Source organism: Oncorhynchus keta, chromosome 35 (genome assembly GCF_023373465.1).
Source record: "Oncorhynchus keta strain PuntledgeMale-10-30-2019 chromosome 35, Oket_V2, whole genome shotgun sequence".
NCBI classification, from domain to species: Eukaryota; Metazoa; Chordata; class Actinopteri; order Salmoniformes; family Salmonidae; genus Oncorhynchus; species Oncorhynchus keta.
In genome coordinates, this window is record NC_068455.1 from 16,270,216 (window position 1) to 16,287,449 (window position 17,234).

The 17,234-nt window shown below is 39.1% G+C and overlaps 1 protein-coding gene across 1 annotated transcript; it reads left to right on the forward strand.

Moving 5' to 3' along the window:
• The first annotated feature begins 2,713 nt into the window (after nucleotides 1–2,713).
• Nucleotides 2,714–5,130, forward strand: LOC118368084 (homeobox protein goosecoid-like). Its single transcript, XM_035751841.2, has 3 exons — nucleotides 2,714–3,249; nucleotides 3,790–4,049; nucleotides 4,392–5,130. Exons 1-3 carry the CDS (start codon nucleotides 2,934–2,936, stop codon nucleotides 4,539–4,541), a joined length of 726 nt encoding a protein of 241 aa, XP_035607734.1. The 5' UTR covers nucleotides 2,714–2,933; the 3' UTR covers nucleotides 4,542–5,130.
• The last annotated feature ends 12,104 nt before the right edge of the window (nucleotides 5,131–17,234 follow it).

A 17,234-nucleotide genomic window follows, 5' to 3' on the forward strand; every position in this document is an offset into this window, starting at 1 on the left:
GACAAAATAAGATCATTTAGGAGGGAGAAATTAACATCCGTTGACGTCAAAATAATGACTGTTTATAAGTTATTGGTTTTGCATTTTTTATTTTGCCCCTATATGGAAAATATATATTTTTTAATGTTTTGTTTTTCAGAACTTTTCTATGTCAATTTTTTATGGAACAAGGTTAGACTAAGTAAGCTATGTGATCAATCATTTATATGTTGTTGTATTGGAATCGCCTATTGAATGTTTAGGCTGGAAAACGTCATAATCATACAATTCTGTTAACTTAGAATGAAATATGAACACGGTTTTATTGAATTAGGCTTTATGATACCTAAAAGCATTATGCACATGAATTAATACTTGTTTGCACTTTTTAAGACTGTACCTTTTTCAACTCAAATCAACCTTAAACATAAGTTGTGCATTAACATATTGTCAAAATGTGTGCAATATCATTACTGTATAATTGCACAGTTGTTTAACAATTAAATTGATCTAAGAAAATCGAAATGTATTCCCTGTGGCCGTATTTTACCAGAAATGTAAATTGTTCATGTTTATGTTTTTATAATGTAGGCAATTGTATTGTTTGTGTAGGCCTATTGTACAAATCGAATCAATATGCTTATTTATTACTACAACTTTTCTATGAAGTCCATCAAATCTATTAAATAAACACTTGATGAAATATGGATTTTATATCATGTTTCATTTAACCCAAATGATTTGATCATTTTCTACATAGGCGTAATTGTGTACAATGTTCATCAATCAATCTATATATATATATATATATATATATATATTAAGTATTGTGCAAACGATTAACCTAGAATATATATATATATTCTAGGTTAATCGTTTGCACAATACTTAAGTCTATCACTGATAGTTGGAATGCAATCAACACGCTCCTGACTGTAAAATCCATAACGCCTGAGTTGAATTACCAAGGTGGGTAACCCAGGGTCGAAGCTTACAACACGTTCCCTCCTCCTCACCTCGTTCTCACTAAATTGAAAATGCGCTCTGAAGTAACATCCGCGTCATTTCACACCCGCGCATTTAATTTGATTAGCCGTGTAATTGTAATACGTTTTCAATTCAGTTCAATTTCAGGGCTTTACTGGCATGGGAAACGTATGTTCACACTGCCAAATCAAGTAAAATCGAGAACAAACGTGAAATAAACAATAAAAAATGTGCAGTAAGCATTGATGTTACAAAAGTTCCGAAATAATAAAGACATATAAAATGTCATATTATGTATATATACAGTAATGATGTGCAAATAGTTCAAGTTCTCTAACTCGGAGAATAGAAGCGATAATGACCGTTATCTTATCACAGCGATACTAATATGTTCACTGAATGAGTAGTTAGCGGAGGTGTTTAAAGTTAATGATTTCCTACCCACGAGATAGCTCCGTTGATGTGGTAAACAGCGAATATCTCCTCTCGAACCCTCCTCTGGTGAGCTATGTAACGGTCGTGTCAGACCGACTGTTTTCCAACTAATATGCGGCAACAAAGACAGAGATCCGGATCCCCATAAGCAATGGAATATATTTGATTAAATGTTATAGACCTATATTGTGATATTCTTAGAAGGAGAGTGCGAAGGGAAGGAGAGGGGAGAGTGGGGCCTCTCCCATAATGGTTATTTGTGGTGTGTATTTTGGGATCTGGTGATAGAACATTTGGATTGCTTATGGACACCCATTTTGCATGTATGGTCTGTAAATAAAATGAAGATTATTAGAGACACATATACACACACAGTTTCACAAATAAATTGATGTAGTCCTATAGCCTAGACAGAAGTTACATGAATTAGTTTAGCAAATTGATGTTTATTTATTATTTATGTATTTATTATTTATTTAAACTCTATATAACTTGGCAAGTCAGTTAAGACCCAATTCTTCTTCACACTGACGTCCTACCAAAAGGCAAAAGGCCTCCATCCGGGACGGAGGCTGGGATTAAAAGTTAAGCATAAAATATAAATATAGGACAAAACACACATCACGACCAGAGAGAAAACACAACACTACATAAAGAGAGACCTAAGACAACAACATAGCAAGGCAGCAACACATGACAACACAGCATGGTAGCAACACAACATGACAACATCATGGTAGCAGCACAAAACATGGTACTAACATTATTGGGCACAGACAACAGCACAAAGGGCAAGAAGGTAGAGACAACAATACATCACACAAAGAAGCCACAACTGTCAGTGAGTGTCCATGATTGAGTCTTTGAATGAAGAGATTGAGAAAAAACGGTCCAGTTTGAGTGTTTGTTGCAGCTCGTGCCAGTCGCTATCTGCAGCGAAATGAAAACAGGTAGTCCTATAGTTACATTTATTAGTACAGATATATTTTACAGGAAGCAGCACCTGATTTTTCAGTAATAGGTTCACGGGAAATGTGTTTACGAATATAATTTAGCTGACAATTAAATTAAACTGATTAGCCTACATTGTACAATTAGCCCTCATGGCTGACATTGCACTGAGTTGTGTGGTTTGTTTCAAACGTCTGCAAACAGTACAGATTCATTTAATTTAATTCCCAATACACAGATCTGTGCCTTTCACATTGTGCGCTAACCCTAAAACCAGCCTCTCTCTGCTCTTGGCTTGTCATCCGCTTCTCCAGCACCGGCTCAACTGGTCGGTGACGTCAGCCGAGTATATAACCGGGCTGGAGTTCAAGAGGACCACGAAAACAAGTTAGTGAAGCTTTAGTCTCAATGCACCCACCGGCCACCGGAGTTGGTCCAACAAGAGATAAACACGCCAACGTCAACAAACTCGATGTTATGACGCAGATTTAGGAACTTTCCGCTGACTGTTTCCTGACCGAAACGAATTTAGGATTTTTAAAAGCAACGAGGTTTTTTATCATCCTTTCCACGTATCGGTGATGCCCGCTGGTATGTTTAGCATCGACAGTATCCTTGCCGGGAGACCCACTTGCAAGGACTCAGTGCTCCTCCATCGGAATGCCCCGGTGGTGTTCTCGAACCTCACTGATTCCATCTACACCGCTGCCGATTATAATGGACTCTACTCGCACACTACTGGATCTTCTCCCTCGGCCATCGAGGCGGTGAACGGGACTAGAATAGGATATAATAACTATTATTATGGACAAATGCATGTGCAGGGCCCCAGTGGCCCTGCTTGCTGCAGCGCTATCCCAGCCCTCGGCTCGCAACAGTGCCCGTGTATTCCAACCGGTACGTTTCCCTTTCCCACTTCTATCTGTAGCCCAATGTAAACGTTTAAACTCTGCATGTTCCTTGGGTACTGGACAATGTAACGATGCATGTAATAACAAGCACAAGTTAAAACATTGTTAGGTTATAGAGGATGATAGATACAGGTAATTTGGTTGGTGTTTTAACTTGTGAATGCGCCCATTGCGCAACATTACACATGCAGTCATTTTGGTGGCACCTTTACCCTATTTAAGAAGTCTATCCATGGCATAGGCCTATTCTAATTCACTTTTACTTTTACGCATGAACTAGAATACATTTTATGTTAAACTTTGTGTAGACATTTGCATGGGATGATGCCTGGTCTATATTATACATGCGTAAAGGTGTTGTTTTTGCTGTCTAAATAGCTTGATTTGTGCTGCGTTGTTTTTTGTTCTCATTGTTTTTCATTTGTGATGTCTTTTATAGGGCTACTGGGTGTGTTGCGAAATTAATTATTAATTGAGGACAAACACATTTTTCTAATGAATCTAGTATGTTTATTGATCCATGCAGGTTATGACCGCACGGGCTCCGTGCTCATCTCTCCCATCCCGCACCAGATGATGTCCTATATGAACGTGGGCACCTTGTCTCGGACGGAGCTCCAGCTCCTGAACCAGCTCCACTGCCGACGCAAGAGGAGGCACCGGACTATCTTCACCGACGAGCAGCTCGAGGCCCTGGAAAATCTCTTTCAGGAGACCAAGTACCCAGACGTCGGCACACGGGAACAGCTCGCGCGAAGAGTGCACCTACGGGAAGAGAAGGTCGAGGTGAGTGTATGCACGGCCCTGTGTTGCTGGCTGTCTACCTCCCTATACACACATTAGGCTGCGTTGATTTTCAGAAAATATGTGAAGGATCTCTCCATATCACGAAAATAAAGTTATCAATATCTTCAACATTAGTTGAAAGGCCAAATATTATATCCAAGCGTTACGCACATAATAATAGCAAACGTTTACGTGTTTATAGTGCCACATTTGTTTTGCTGCTCCCTGCTGTTTCATTACAATATGTTCTATTAAGCTCAAACGACTTTAGAATTACTCTACAACACGGTATAACAAATATTTCATACAAAGTAAACAATTGTATCTTTTATTTTCACATAGGTGTGGTTCAAAAACAGACGAGCGAAATGGAGAAGACAGAAAAGGTCGTCCTCGGAAGAGTCTGAAAACTCGCAGAAATGGAACAAATCGATGAAAACACCCACAGAGAAAACCGAGGAAAACAAAAGTGACGTGGATTCGGACAGCTGATAGGTAGAATATTAACACAAAACAATAGAACGGACCGTTGGTTGCATAGTGTATGGGTGGATGCGCAAATAGGCTATATACTCGATTGGGACTTCTTGTACATAGTGTACATGTGATGTGGACTGAAGTAATGAAATATTTTGCCATGATGTTGCACAGTTGTATAGTAAATATTACTTTTATTATTGCAATGGGGTAAGCTATTTATATTTAATTTAAAGTTGTTATGCATAACGTCCCGAAGATGTGGTGAGCAAGGAGCCTTGATCAGTTTTCTGGCCTGTGTTAATACTTCGTGAGCTGACATGACATCTCATATTTGAGTGGTTTATTCATCATCACGATTTACCGCAAATAATATTTTGAAACTACATCAATGGGGAGAATATATTTCATGGAGTTAAACAGAAATCACACTTAATATGAAACAGCGTTTTGTCACCTTTATAAGATAAAAGGCTATATTTGTCAACTCATAACCATACAGACGTGTTTGGGGATTTGACTAAATTGATTTGTCAATATGTTGCAATGAATGATAATTACAGGAACAATGAATATACATTAAATCATATCCGAATCCTCTCTATTTCCTTTGTCACCTTTCACATTTGTTCATCTATTTCTAATCATATGATCTATGTTTATGAATTGGAAATTAATAGGCCTAGATTGACTGTAGGCTAAATGTGTGTTGTTTTCCAGATGCAAGACATTTGAAAAAATGAAAAATACACAATTTTCTTGGAAATAGCGCTTGAATCGCATTTGGATAAATTCAGGAAAAGTGTCCTAAATGGTAAAGTTGATATGAAGCTTCTACTCTTCTTATAACGTTTTCTTGAACGCGTCAGGTAGGCTATCAAACACAAGAGTGGTAATACAGATTCAATTATTTCCGATTCATGCGCATATATGAAGCCTCTGATGTGGCAAAATAGACAGTGACAATAGTCTATTTATGATTTACTGTCGAGATTGTTTTGCCACCTTCAACTAAAAGGAAACAAAAATGGTTATCAAAAGGACAATTATTTCGTTTAGAATTGGCAAAGCTCAGCCAATCACTTAAAAACATTCAAAACAAACGTCATTTCAAAAAGATTCATTGTGATACGTATTTGTATGTGCCTAATTCCTGGTTAGCCTAATAGCTTATACACTAATTTAAAACTCGTTGGACAAATCAACGATTGCCTTTATAGCCTAATGATAATGGGATTATCTGTTACTGTTTATTATCTATCCTGTTGCCTAGTCACTTTATCCTTACCTATATGTACATATATACCTCAATTAGCCTACCTTGTAGCCTGCACATCGACTCCGTACTGGTACCTGGTGTATATATCCAAGTCATCGTTACTCATTGTGTATTTTATCCCTCGCGTCATTTTTTGATGTATTATTTCGCTTTTTCTCTCTCTGCATTATTGGCAAGGGCCCGTAAGCGTTTCACTGTTAATATATATATACCTGTTGTTTACGAAGAATGAAAAAACAAAACAATTTAATTTGATTATTGGTGTTATGTAGAATGTATGCACACATGACTGTACGTCGCTTTGGATAAAAGCGTCTGCTAAATGGCATATATTATTATTATTATTATGCAAATCATTCATAGTTCAGCAAGCATCTCAACACAATTGTCTTTCACAGCTGTAGGTTATTAATTAAGGCGATTAAATAACACCATTTTATCCACAATGAATCCCCAAAACTACCAATGGCTAAGATTTTCAGACAACATATTGTACAAATGATGGGTCAGTCGCTCAAGTCGTATTTTCTCACACGGAATTAGGGAGATAGATCTATTGCAATACAGAACCGTTGCAATACACGGCCGAGGTAGCTCAATATATAATATTGACTAGTTCAAATTCAGTGGCGAGCCATAGGACCTAGGCCATCAGAAGGATCAAATATTGTACATCAAACTCAAAAATCAAGAAAATAACAGAAAACATAGATAGCATCACCGAATGCGCCCGGCGATATTATATCTTCTGTTGTCAGACCATTCGTAGTGAAGGAGGAGCAATGTTTTTTGCTGACATTATTAATTAATCAAACAGGCCTGGCCGCGCATCCGGCTGCCGCGCACAGAGAGACAGAACCGGCATGGACACAACATGTGACAAACAACATAAAATAATCTGACTAGCAAAACAAAAAGACAGTTTTTCACAGAACCTATGGAAGCATAACACCACCAGTACACTATCACCAATTGCGACAAGTGTGTCACATCCAAGACGACAGGCTCCTGGTGCTGAAAAGGGCAGCGATCTTGGGGCTGCAGGGTAGCCTAGTGGTTAGAGCGTTGGACTAGTAACCGGAAGGTTGCAACCCCCGAGCTGACAAGATACACATCTGTCGTTCTGCCCCTGAACAGGCAGTTAACCCACTGTTCCTAAAGTTGAAATGCAACAATGTTTATTGTCAATGATCACAGTTATTATCTTAAAAGACATAGCTAACAACAAGCAAGCTGCAAAATAAAATAACATCGAACAGTGCTACTCACCAGATGAATAGAACTAAATTTGAACGCTAGCCTAATCCAGATAAGGGTGATGCTAACTATTATTATTATTTCACTATTAGCAGTCTACACATCATCACCTTTTTAAATGTCCAACCCGTTGCAAGTCAAAATGTGATTGGTTCATTCCACTATCACTTCAAAGTTATACTCTAATACAGTTGAACGTCAGAGGCCCTTCCGTACAGTTTCTGAAGGCCTAGCCAATGGCTGGCTGAGCCAGCTCGATTTTTCTACCCAGAGACTATCAAAGAAAAATCCGGATTGGATATTTTTTCTCTTCAGTATTAATTAACATTTCTCCTTTCAATACAAACTGAAGAGATGAAATCCGAAGATCATAAAAACTATTGTAAAAAATGTAATATAAATTATTATTACTGTATATAATTTTTGTAAAAATCCTTAGGCAGTCTAGGCCCACACAATTCCCCACTTTTCAAATTCATGTGCAAGGGTTGGTGTTCAAATTCAATGGTGAATTATTTTCTAGAAATTAAAATAATTAATTACATTTAATCCCCATACCATGTTGTTAGTGTAGTAAATGGATGTACAAATCCCAGATTGCCCCTTTAAAGTGTAATTCAAAGGGATTTCATACTTGATTCAAATAGTGTTCCACAGGGCCTAAAATGTTATTTTTGGCCCACCAGCCACTATGAAAAAAATTACCAGCCATTCAGATATTTTACCAGCGAAAATATTTTTTTCGCCATAATTACATAATACACAAATAAAATAACACAAATGATTGTATTGTGACAATTTTTTGGTGACCAGTCTTTTAACCAATATATCGGATGAGACTAAATGATCAGCTGCCCCTTTAAGAACACGAGGTTACTGTGGTAACGGGGCATCTGTGTGAGATTATGGATAGGCGCCTTTTCACTATCAGTTGAAGCAGCAGACTCAAACTACAGTTGAAAAGCAACCGAGCTTGTGAACAAAACAATGTAAATAGTTAAGAAACACGAGGTCACACTTGGTATACTTTCGAGTAAATTAAACACATTTTTTATGCCTGTGCGCAGCGCCTCCTAAAATGAATCTATCAGCACTTCACTATGTGCACGCAGCTACCCTGCCAGGCTGTGTTGCTGCTTGAATTGGGGATATGGGATTCGTATTTCTTTGTGCAATAAGCATCTATGAAACATAACAGCAGAAATACTTTGAAAACAGCTATTGCAGCATTTTCCTGCTATAAATCGCAACTCGTACATGTGCTCATACTCGATATTAGACTGTTTTTATTCGCTAATGTAATGCTTGCCCTGTAGCCCTGCAAATTGTACACCCAGCGCCAAGGCTGGTGAAATAGACATTCATACCCACCAATACCTAAATCTACCCTTATTTGGTGGGTCTTCATTTTATGCCTTGTTTTCCATAATGGATGACAGTGATCTTCATGGCAGCTGATCAATATGTTTATGTCATACACAATTTATAACATATATCTTATTTCCCCCATGTCTACACCAGCCCTAATATCCAATAGTGGCAAAAAGTCAACATGGAATGGTGTTGTATTTATAATGTTGTGTTACATTGTTATATGATATAACTTATAAGTAGAGTGCCTGCATATTTACCGTACAATAAAACAATGGAAGAACTTAACCGAAATGCATTTCCAGTTCGATACTTAACTGCAATGCTAATTTGACTTTCCATTTTGAGTTTGAGATTTATATTTTCCATCTTCCATGGCTATAGAATTCATATCACAGACACACCAAACAAACCATCATATTTATGTAAAATTAATTAAGTAACATTCAGTGCCTTTCTGTTCCCTTCGATTGGTTAATGATCAGTGAATTATGTGCGAACTCTGTGTTAATGTAGCCAAGCCCCTCTGCAGACCCACTCACATATGAAATAAAACCAAGCTTTATTTATATAGCACATTTCAGACATGAATGCAACGCAATGCGCTTCATACAACAAAAAAATACAATGAAAAAAAAAACTGAAATATTTACTACACAATAAACATAAGAGGATTAAAATAATAATAATAATATTAAAACGAAAGAATAACTATAAAAACCCTAAGGAAAAGCAAAGCTAAAGATGTGTGTTTTAAGATCTCTTTTAAATAAACCACATATCCATTTATGTAGCCTAGGCTTTGGGACAGTAACCAAAATGTTGCTTGTTTTTTTATTTTTTTTAAGTATTTAACTAGGCAAGTCAGTTAAGAACAAATTACACTGACGGCCTAGAAACAGTTGGTTAACTGCCTTGTTCAGGGGCAGAAGGACAGATTTTTACCTGGTCAGCTCGGGGGATTCGATCTACCAACTTTTTGGTTACTGGCCCAACGCCCTAACCACTAGTCCCCGAGCGGGCAAGGTGGAAAAATCTGCGGTTCTGCTCACTGGGCGCCGATGACGTGAATGTCGATTAAGTCAACCCACCACAACTCTCTGATTTCGAGGGGTTCTTTAAATGGGGAAGACTCCTTTTGGTTAAATGTTGTGCAACTGATAGGTATCCCCTTTCCCTTCCCAGTGGACAGCTAGTGGACATTATGATAATAGTCCTCCTTTGGCTTTTATATTTTCCTTGTAGGGCGTAATTGTATAGAAGTTAGAAGTTAACTTTATAAACGACATGTGGCCGTGTCTCTCTCCATCCAGGGAAGGATATTTGTATTGAAGCACAGGATCAAGTTCTCCCCTCTCATCAGAGAAAGGCTACCCTTATGGAGCTAGCAGGCCACAGAGCTAACCAACTATACAGATAGCATAGCTACTACAGTAGTGGCCTATTTAACTGCAGTTTACAAAAACACTGCTTTCGACTCTTTCACTCAGTACTGAAGACAAGGGGTTTGTTTGCTTTGGGTTGTTCTCTTGCAAGCTGTAAAATTAACTCTGAAATAAAACGTGTCAATAAAGTACGTCAACATGATGTCAAAGACAATCAGAGCCAAAACTAAATCAATTGGTTAATTAAATGCTGAAAACAACACACATTGACCTTGGAGATTAGCCTACTGTGCCTGTATCATGTTTCACAATACTTATTCTCTATGTCTTGCCAATAAACTGGAATATGAGACACAACAAACTCTTACACAAGTAATATATTTTGGCATGAAATATATTTTATGTCATGGTTTAATGTCATATATTGAGTATTCAAAATGTAAACAAATAAAATAAAATCCCGTTGCAATACAAATATGTTTATGTGAGGGCCGGGGAAACACATACACTTTGTTTTTGTTACAAAGTAACTTGACTTTTAAAATGTTTTACATTTGTATAATTTCTATGAGTTTATACAGCAAGAAGATATACACTAGCGGTGGACCAGTTACCGGAATGTTGCTGGTTCAAATACCCGACCTGACTAGGTGAAAATTATGTTGATGTGCCCTTGACCAATGCACTTAACCCCAATTTCTCCTGTAAGTCACTGGATAAGAGGGACTGCTAAATGAGTCAACTGTAATAGCAGTGAGTGATCGTATGTGGAGAGTCCGTGGTTCTACATGATGTGGAATTGTTATTGATAACTTTGGGGATTTCCTAAACTATATAATCATAATACACACCATTTACTTCGGCGATGTGCACTATAATGATTATATATTTATGACTGCATCTTGATATTATCGGCTAACGATTGTCATTAATGTAAGTATTTTAGTGCTATACAATTTATTAACTAATATTTTAGACATTATATTAATTCCTGATTAACACTCCTATGTGATTAGTTTGATTTTCCAACCCAACTAATTGTCCAAGACAGTTACCATAGAAATCCTATAATTCTGTTCTATTTACATTCTTTTAACCCAGTGATGGGTATTATCTGATTGAGTATTTCCAGGGATGGATTTAATATGGGAAAATTAATAAATTGGGACTTCTAAAGCGACTGTTTAAAACAGATTAGAGGAGCTCCAGAAAGATTTGACCACAACACATATACCTAATAATGCCTTTATTCAGCTGTGATTTATAAAGGGTGATTTATAAAGGGTTGCAGTGCAGAATGCCAGTGAGATATACAAAGCACAGGGCCAGACACAGTCATTAATCTCTTTATTTTATTTTATAGGCATTCATTTTCTACTTCACAAATGTTATGTTTATTTTTTTAATGAAACTATTATTATAATTATAATTATTTCATTTAACTAGGCTGATCACAGCCGGTTGTGATGCATCCTGGGATCAAACCCGGGTCTGTGGTGACACCTCTAAATCAAATCAAATCAAATCAAATCAAATAGATTTATATAGCCCTTTGTACATCAGCTGATATCTCAAAGTGCTGTACAGAAACCCAGCCTAAAACCCCAAACAGCAAACAATGCAGGTGTAAAAGCACGGTGGCTAGGAAAAACTCCCTAGAAAGGCCAAAACCTAGGAAGAAACCTAGAGAGGAACCGGGCTATGTGGGGTGGCCAGTCCTCTTCTGGCTGTGCCGGGTGGAGATTATAACAGAACGTGGCCAAGATGTTCAAATGTTCATAAATGACCAGCATGGTCGAATAATAATAAGGCAGAACAGTTGAAACTGGAGCAGCAGCACAGTCAGGTGGACTGGGGACAGCAAGGAGCCATCATGTCAGGTAGTCCTGGGGCACGGTCCTAGGGCTCAGGTCCTCCGAGAGAGAGAAAGAAAGAGAGAATTAGAGAGAGCATATGTGGGTTGACCAGTCCTCTTCTGGCTGTGCCGGGTGGAGATTATAACAGAACGTGGCCAAGATGTTCAAATGTTCATAAATGACCAGCATGGTTGAATAATAGTAAGGCAGAACAGTTGAAACTGGAGCAGCAGCATGGCCAGGTGGACTGGGGACAGCAAGGAGTCATCATGTCAGGTAGTCCTGGGGCATGGTCCTAGGGCTCAGGTCCTCCGAGAGAGAGAAAGAAAGAGAGAAGGAGAGAATTAGAGAACGCACACTTAGATTCACACAGGACACCGAATAGGACAGGAGAAGTACTCCAGATATAACAAACTGACCCTAGCCCCCCGACACATAAACTACTGCAGCATAAATACCGGAGGCTCTAGCACTGCAATGCATTGCCTTAGACCGCTGCGCCACTCGGTTCCCCTCTAATTCTTTGACCTATTTTATGTATCACTCCCAGCACTTGGAAAACCATAGGTGGAGTCCAAGAAAGGTATTGAGTTAACTCAAAAACTAGATGCATCTTTACTTCATTGCAAGTGTTTAGAGAAAACGTCTTTATATTTAAAAAAATGTCCACAATTGTCGCTATGTTTTGCAGTGACAGCTCTCATGCTCTATGGTCCAGCCCTGCTCTGGGCATGCTTCTCTTACATAAGCCTTGCCCTCTCCCCTGTTATGTGGAAGGCTGATGCATTTACTCTCCATACCATACGGTATCAGCCCCGAGGACCAAAGATCTTTGAATAATGTTGTTATTACATGAGGTCTGGAGAGTCTTAGAGCTGGGGGATTTGGCCACTGGACTGACATCTCTTGGGTGGATTCCCTGGTCAGTCTAAAGATAGACAAGGGTGTTGGCCAGCTCTGTGGTGCACTTTCAGAAACATAAAATGGCCTCCTCATGGCAGACAGGAACTGAGAAATATTGTATATTTTTACAAAAATGTAAACTTCCTCCTGTGTTATTACCATATTTCACTGGGATGACGTGTGGTTTGGTGTTTGTTTTCATTTTGTCCCCAGAATATGTCTCTCTCTCTCTCTCTCTCTCTCTCTCTCTCTCTCTCTCTCTCTCTCTCTCTCTCTCTCTCTCTCTCTCTCTCTCTCTCTTACAGCTAGATAAGGGCAGAGCATGCACCTCCCACCCTTTTATAGCTGAGTTTAGTGCCCGACAGCTCTTAACTTCTGTAATGTTCTCTCCGACCAGCCGTGTAATTACATTGCCTGTCACCACATACATCGCAGCACACCAGTCACCGACTGACTTCAATTAGCCAGTGGCCCCCTGCTAAACCGCTAAGGAGCTTTAAATCTGAGAGCCAGTGGGTCAAGCCCAACCGCTGCCAGCGGTCACTTATCTCAAAGGTGAACGAGGTGCTTGTAAAGTCTGAGACAAATCCCCTCAGAGCCAGCGAGCGCCACTAACCAGGGGTCTATTCTGTCTCTGCAGAGAGAGAGAGAGGGAGGGGGGGGAATAATGTTTTTGCTGCAGCCACCTCACGCCAAACCAAACACGCATGAGCCATATGGATGAGGTTTCCAATGTGTGCTTTTCTGTTGCTATTCATGCTGTACCTGGGTTATTGGTGTGTGTGGTGGTGTTCATGCAGACAGAAAGGAGATGAGGGAGGTGTAGTATACACAACTATAGGGGCCGAGGGAGGGGGATGGGGAAGGGTATAGCACAGTGGTTCCCAACCAGGGGTACTAGGAACCTGGGGTAATAGGAACCTGGGGTACTAGGAACCTGGGGTACTAGGAACCAGGGTAACTAGGAACCTGGGGTACTAGGAACCAGGGTAACTAGGAACCAGGTTAACTAGGAATCTGGGGTACTTGGTGGTACTTGAGAAGACTCATGAGACCATAGGCTTATTGGTAAAATGCACATGAGGGGGTACTTCATGGGGACTCCGGGCAGAGCAACGTTCAGTTGGTGGTACAGTAACAGAAAATGGTTGGGAACCACTAGTGTAGCATACACAGCTATAGGGGCCGAGGTCTGACCACTGATTCCCAGCGTGGGTTGAACCCAGCCATCCATAGGACCTGTGGGGGAGAGATGGAGGGATGTGGGAGGAGAAAGATTGGATGGGAGTGGAGAATCTGAGGAGGACGAGAGGACATTGACTTGAGTGAGGGCAAGGTAATCTGCAAGGGAAAGGAGGTTAGTGGGGTGTGGTAGTGAGAGGGACAGGGTGGTGCAGGAGAGAGGGAGAATGGGGGATCAGAGGTGTGTGCTGGGGCAGATTGAGAGGGTAAGAGGGGGTTGAAAGGGACATACAGTAGGTGTACTTGCCCTGTTGTCCTTCTGTAGAGCGTTCAGCCCAAGTTCAAACCCAGCCTCTGGGGAATAGAGGGGCTCTCTGAAAGTCAGTGTAGCAGTATGGAGAGAAGGCACAGAGCTGGACATACACACACGGACACTCCTTGGCTGACGGCGTAGACCCTGCAGTCTGGAGTGTGGGCCTGGAACATTATCCAGACAGAGACTCATCAACCATCCACCCGACACAACCCACTACTATGTTTGCCTGTGTAGTGATTATAGGAGCCAGCATATTAATATCACTCTACAATGCAATCCCCCTTCTCTCTCGCTCTCTCTGCAATCCCCTCCTCTCTCTCGCTCTCTCACTATCTCTCTTGTTGTCCTCCCTACACCCGTTCTGTCCCCTCCACCCCTCCCCTCCCCCCGTCCCCTCCACCCCTCCCCTCCTCCCATCCCTTCCACCCATCCCCTCCTCCCGTCCACTCCTTCCACCCCCCTTTCCCGTCTCTCTCACTTTACAGTTGCTGAGTGAGCTAGGAGTAAATAAAACAATGTGTAGATTAATGATCAAGTGATTTGAGGGTCTGTGTTCTGTTCTTTCAGGAACGAGGGCAAATCACTCGCTATTTACTCAGAGAATAAATCAAAATTCTGCGCTGTATCAACAACAGAACCATGGCCCAGTAGAAATTATGAAGGATAAATCATGAGAGAAAAATAACGACCACTCCTCTCTCTGCCCAATCGCACGCGTGTGCGCGCACACACACACACACACACACACACACACACACACACACACACACACACACACACACACGGTCTACTTATGAGACTGTCTGTAATCAGATAATGGCAGCTAAAACACAGCAGAACATAATAAACATGTCCTCATCTGATTCATCTGTGACTTTCTTCTAAATGCTATTAAGTCCGTTCATGTAATATATATAATAATATAATATATGCCATTTAGCAGACGCTTTTATCCAAAGCGACTTACAGTCATGTGTGCATACATTCTACGTATGGGTGGTCCCGGGATCGAACCCACTACCCTGGCGTTACAAGCGCCATGCTCTACCAACTGAGCTACAGAAGGACCACCATGTACTTAGACGATCTAGCTATGGTGGTTCATATCAAATGTCTCCGGATCAGAAGATAAGAAATGGAACAGCTTTGTTGCGCTGGTAAATTACAATGTGCATACAGGTCAAACAGGACAATACATTGAGGCAACATATGTGGACACTCGAGGTACAAACCTCGGTCATTTCTTCAAATGAAAAAATATATATATATGTACTGTGTATATATACAGTATATATATATATATTTATATATATATATATATGAACTCAGTCCTAAGTATATTGGAATACACAAGGTAATATTTTGAAACTTGGTTGTGCATCAGAAGTTTTCCTCATGTTATATGTCACTCACTGAGAGTCACTTAATTATGCCATGTCAGCTAACATTTTTTTTAGATAGCCTAGTTAGTCTAGCCAACTAACTTACCAATCTAAATGTGTAGTAATCACAGCCAAATTACCGACTGGGAATGCAGGGCACGTGTCTAGGGGCCTTGACCTCCAGGGGCCACAATTGATTGTGGTAGTCATTCTCACTCAGATATAATATTAACATGGCATAAGTCATGACAGAATGTGTAGAATTGCATGAAATTACTCCACTAAAGCAACTAAAGTGATAATGACTGGGGTCATTTTTGAATCTTTTTGATGTTCTCCAATTAGCATTTTAGAGATTTTCAATTGCACAGAAGTGCAGTAAATGAGGTCCGGACCTCACTGAGACCCTGGCTAAGGCTCTGGTCCTATACATGAGATTTAGTTTTTTACATTGAAACACTAACTTCACATGGAAACACAAACTGTATAATGTACATTGTAAAACAAAAGTCTATGTATCCCAGTATGTTAAAAGAACACACCAGTAGGTATTCTAGTATGTTAAAAGAACACAGCATTATGTATTCTAGAATGTTAAAAGAACCCAGCAGGATATATTCTAGAATGTTAAAAGAACACAACAGTATATATTCTGGTAAGTCAAAAGAACACAGCAGTATGTATTTCAGTAAGTTAAAAGAACACAGCAGTATGTATTCTACTATGTTTAAAGAGCATAGCAGTATGTATTCTAGTGTGTTAAAAGAACATAGCAGTATGTATCCTAGTGTGTTAAAAGAACACAACAATATGTGTCCTAGAATGTTAAAAGACACAGCAGTATGTATCCTAGTATGTTAAATGAACATAGAAGTATGTATTCTAGTAGATCATAGGAGTATGCATTCTAAAATGTTAAGACAACATAGCAATATGTATTCTAGTATGTTTAAAGAACATAGCAGTTGAGATAATAGCAGAATGTAGTCTTGTATTTAAAATAGCATAGCAGTATCAATCATAGTATGTTAAAAGTACATAGAAGTATGTATCCTAGCATGTTAAATGAACATAGCAGTATGTATTCCTGTATGTTAAAATAACATAGCAGTATGTATTCCAGGATGTTAAATGAACATATCAGTATGTTTCCAAGTATGTTAAATGAACATATCAGTATGTATTCTAGTATGTTAAATGAACATAGCAGTATGTATTCTAGTATGTTATAAGAAAATAAAATTACGTATTCTAGTTTGTTTAAAGAACACAGCAGTATGTAACCTAATATGTTAAATAGCATAGCAATATGTATTCCAGTATGTTAAAAGAACTGAGCAGTATCTATCCTAGTTTGTTTAAAGAACATGGCAGTTGAGATAATAGCAGAATGTTACCTAGTATTTTAAAAGATCATAGTAGTATCTATCATAGTATGTTAAAATAACATAGTAGCATGTATTCTAGTAAGTCAAATGAACACAGCAGTTTTGTATTCTAGTATGTTAAATGAACACAGCTGTTTGTATTCTAGTAAGTCAAATGAACACAGCAGTTTGTATTCTAGTATGTTAAATGAACACAGCAGTTTGTATTCTAGTATGTTAAATGAACACAGCAGTTTGTATTCTAGTATGTTAAATGAACACAGCAGTTTGTATTCTAGTATGTTAAATGAACACAGCAGTTTGTATTCTAGTATGTTAAATGAACACAGCAGTTTGTATTCTAGTATGTTAAAATGAACATAGAAGTATGTATTCTGGTATGTTAAGTT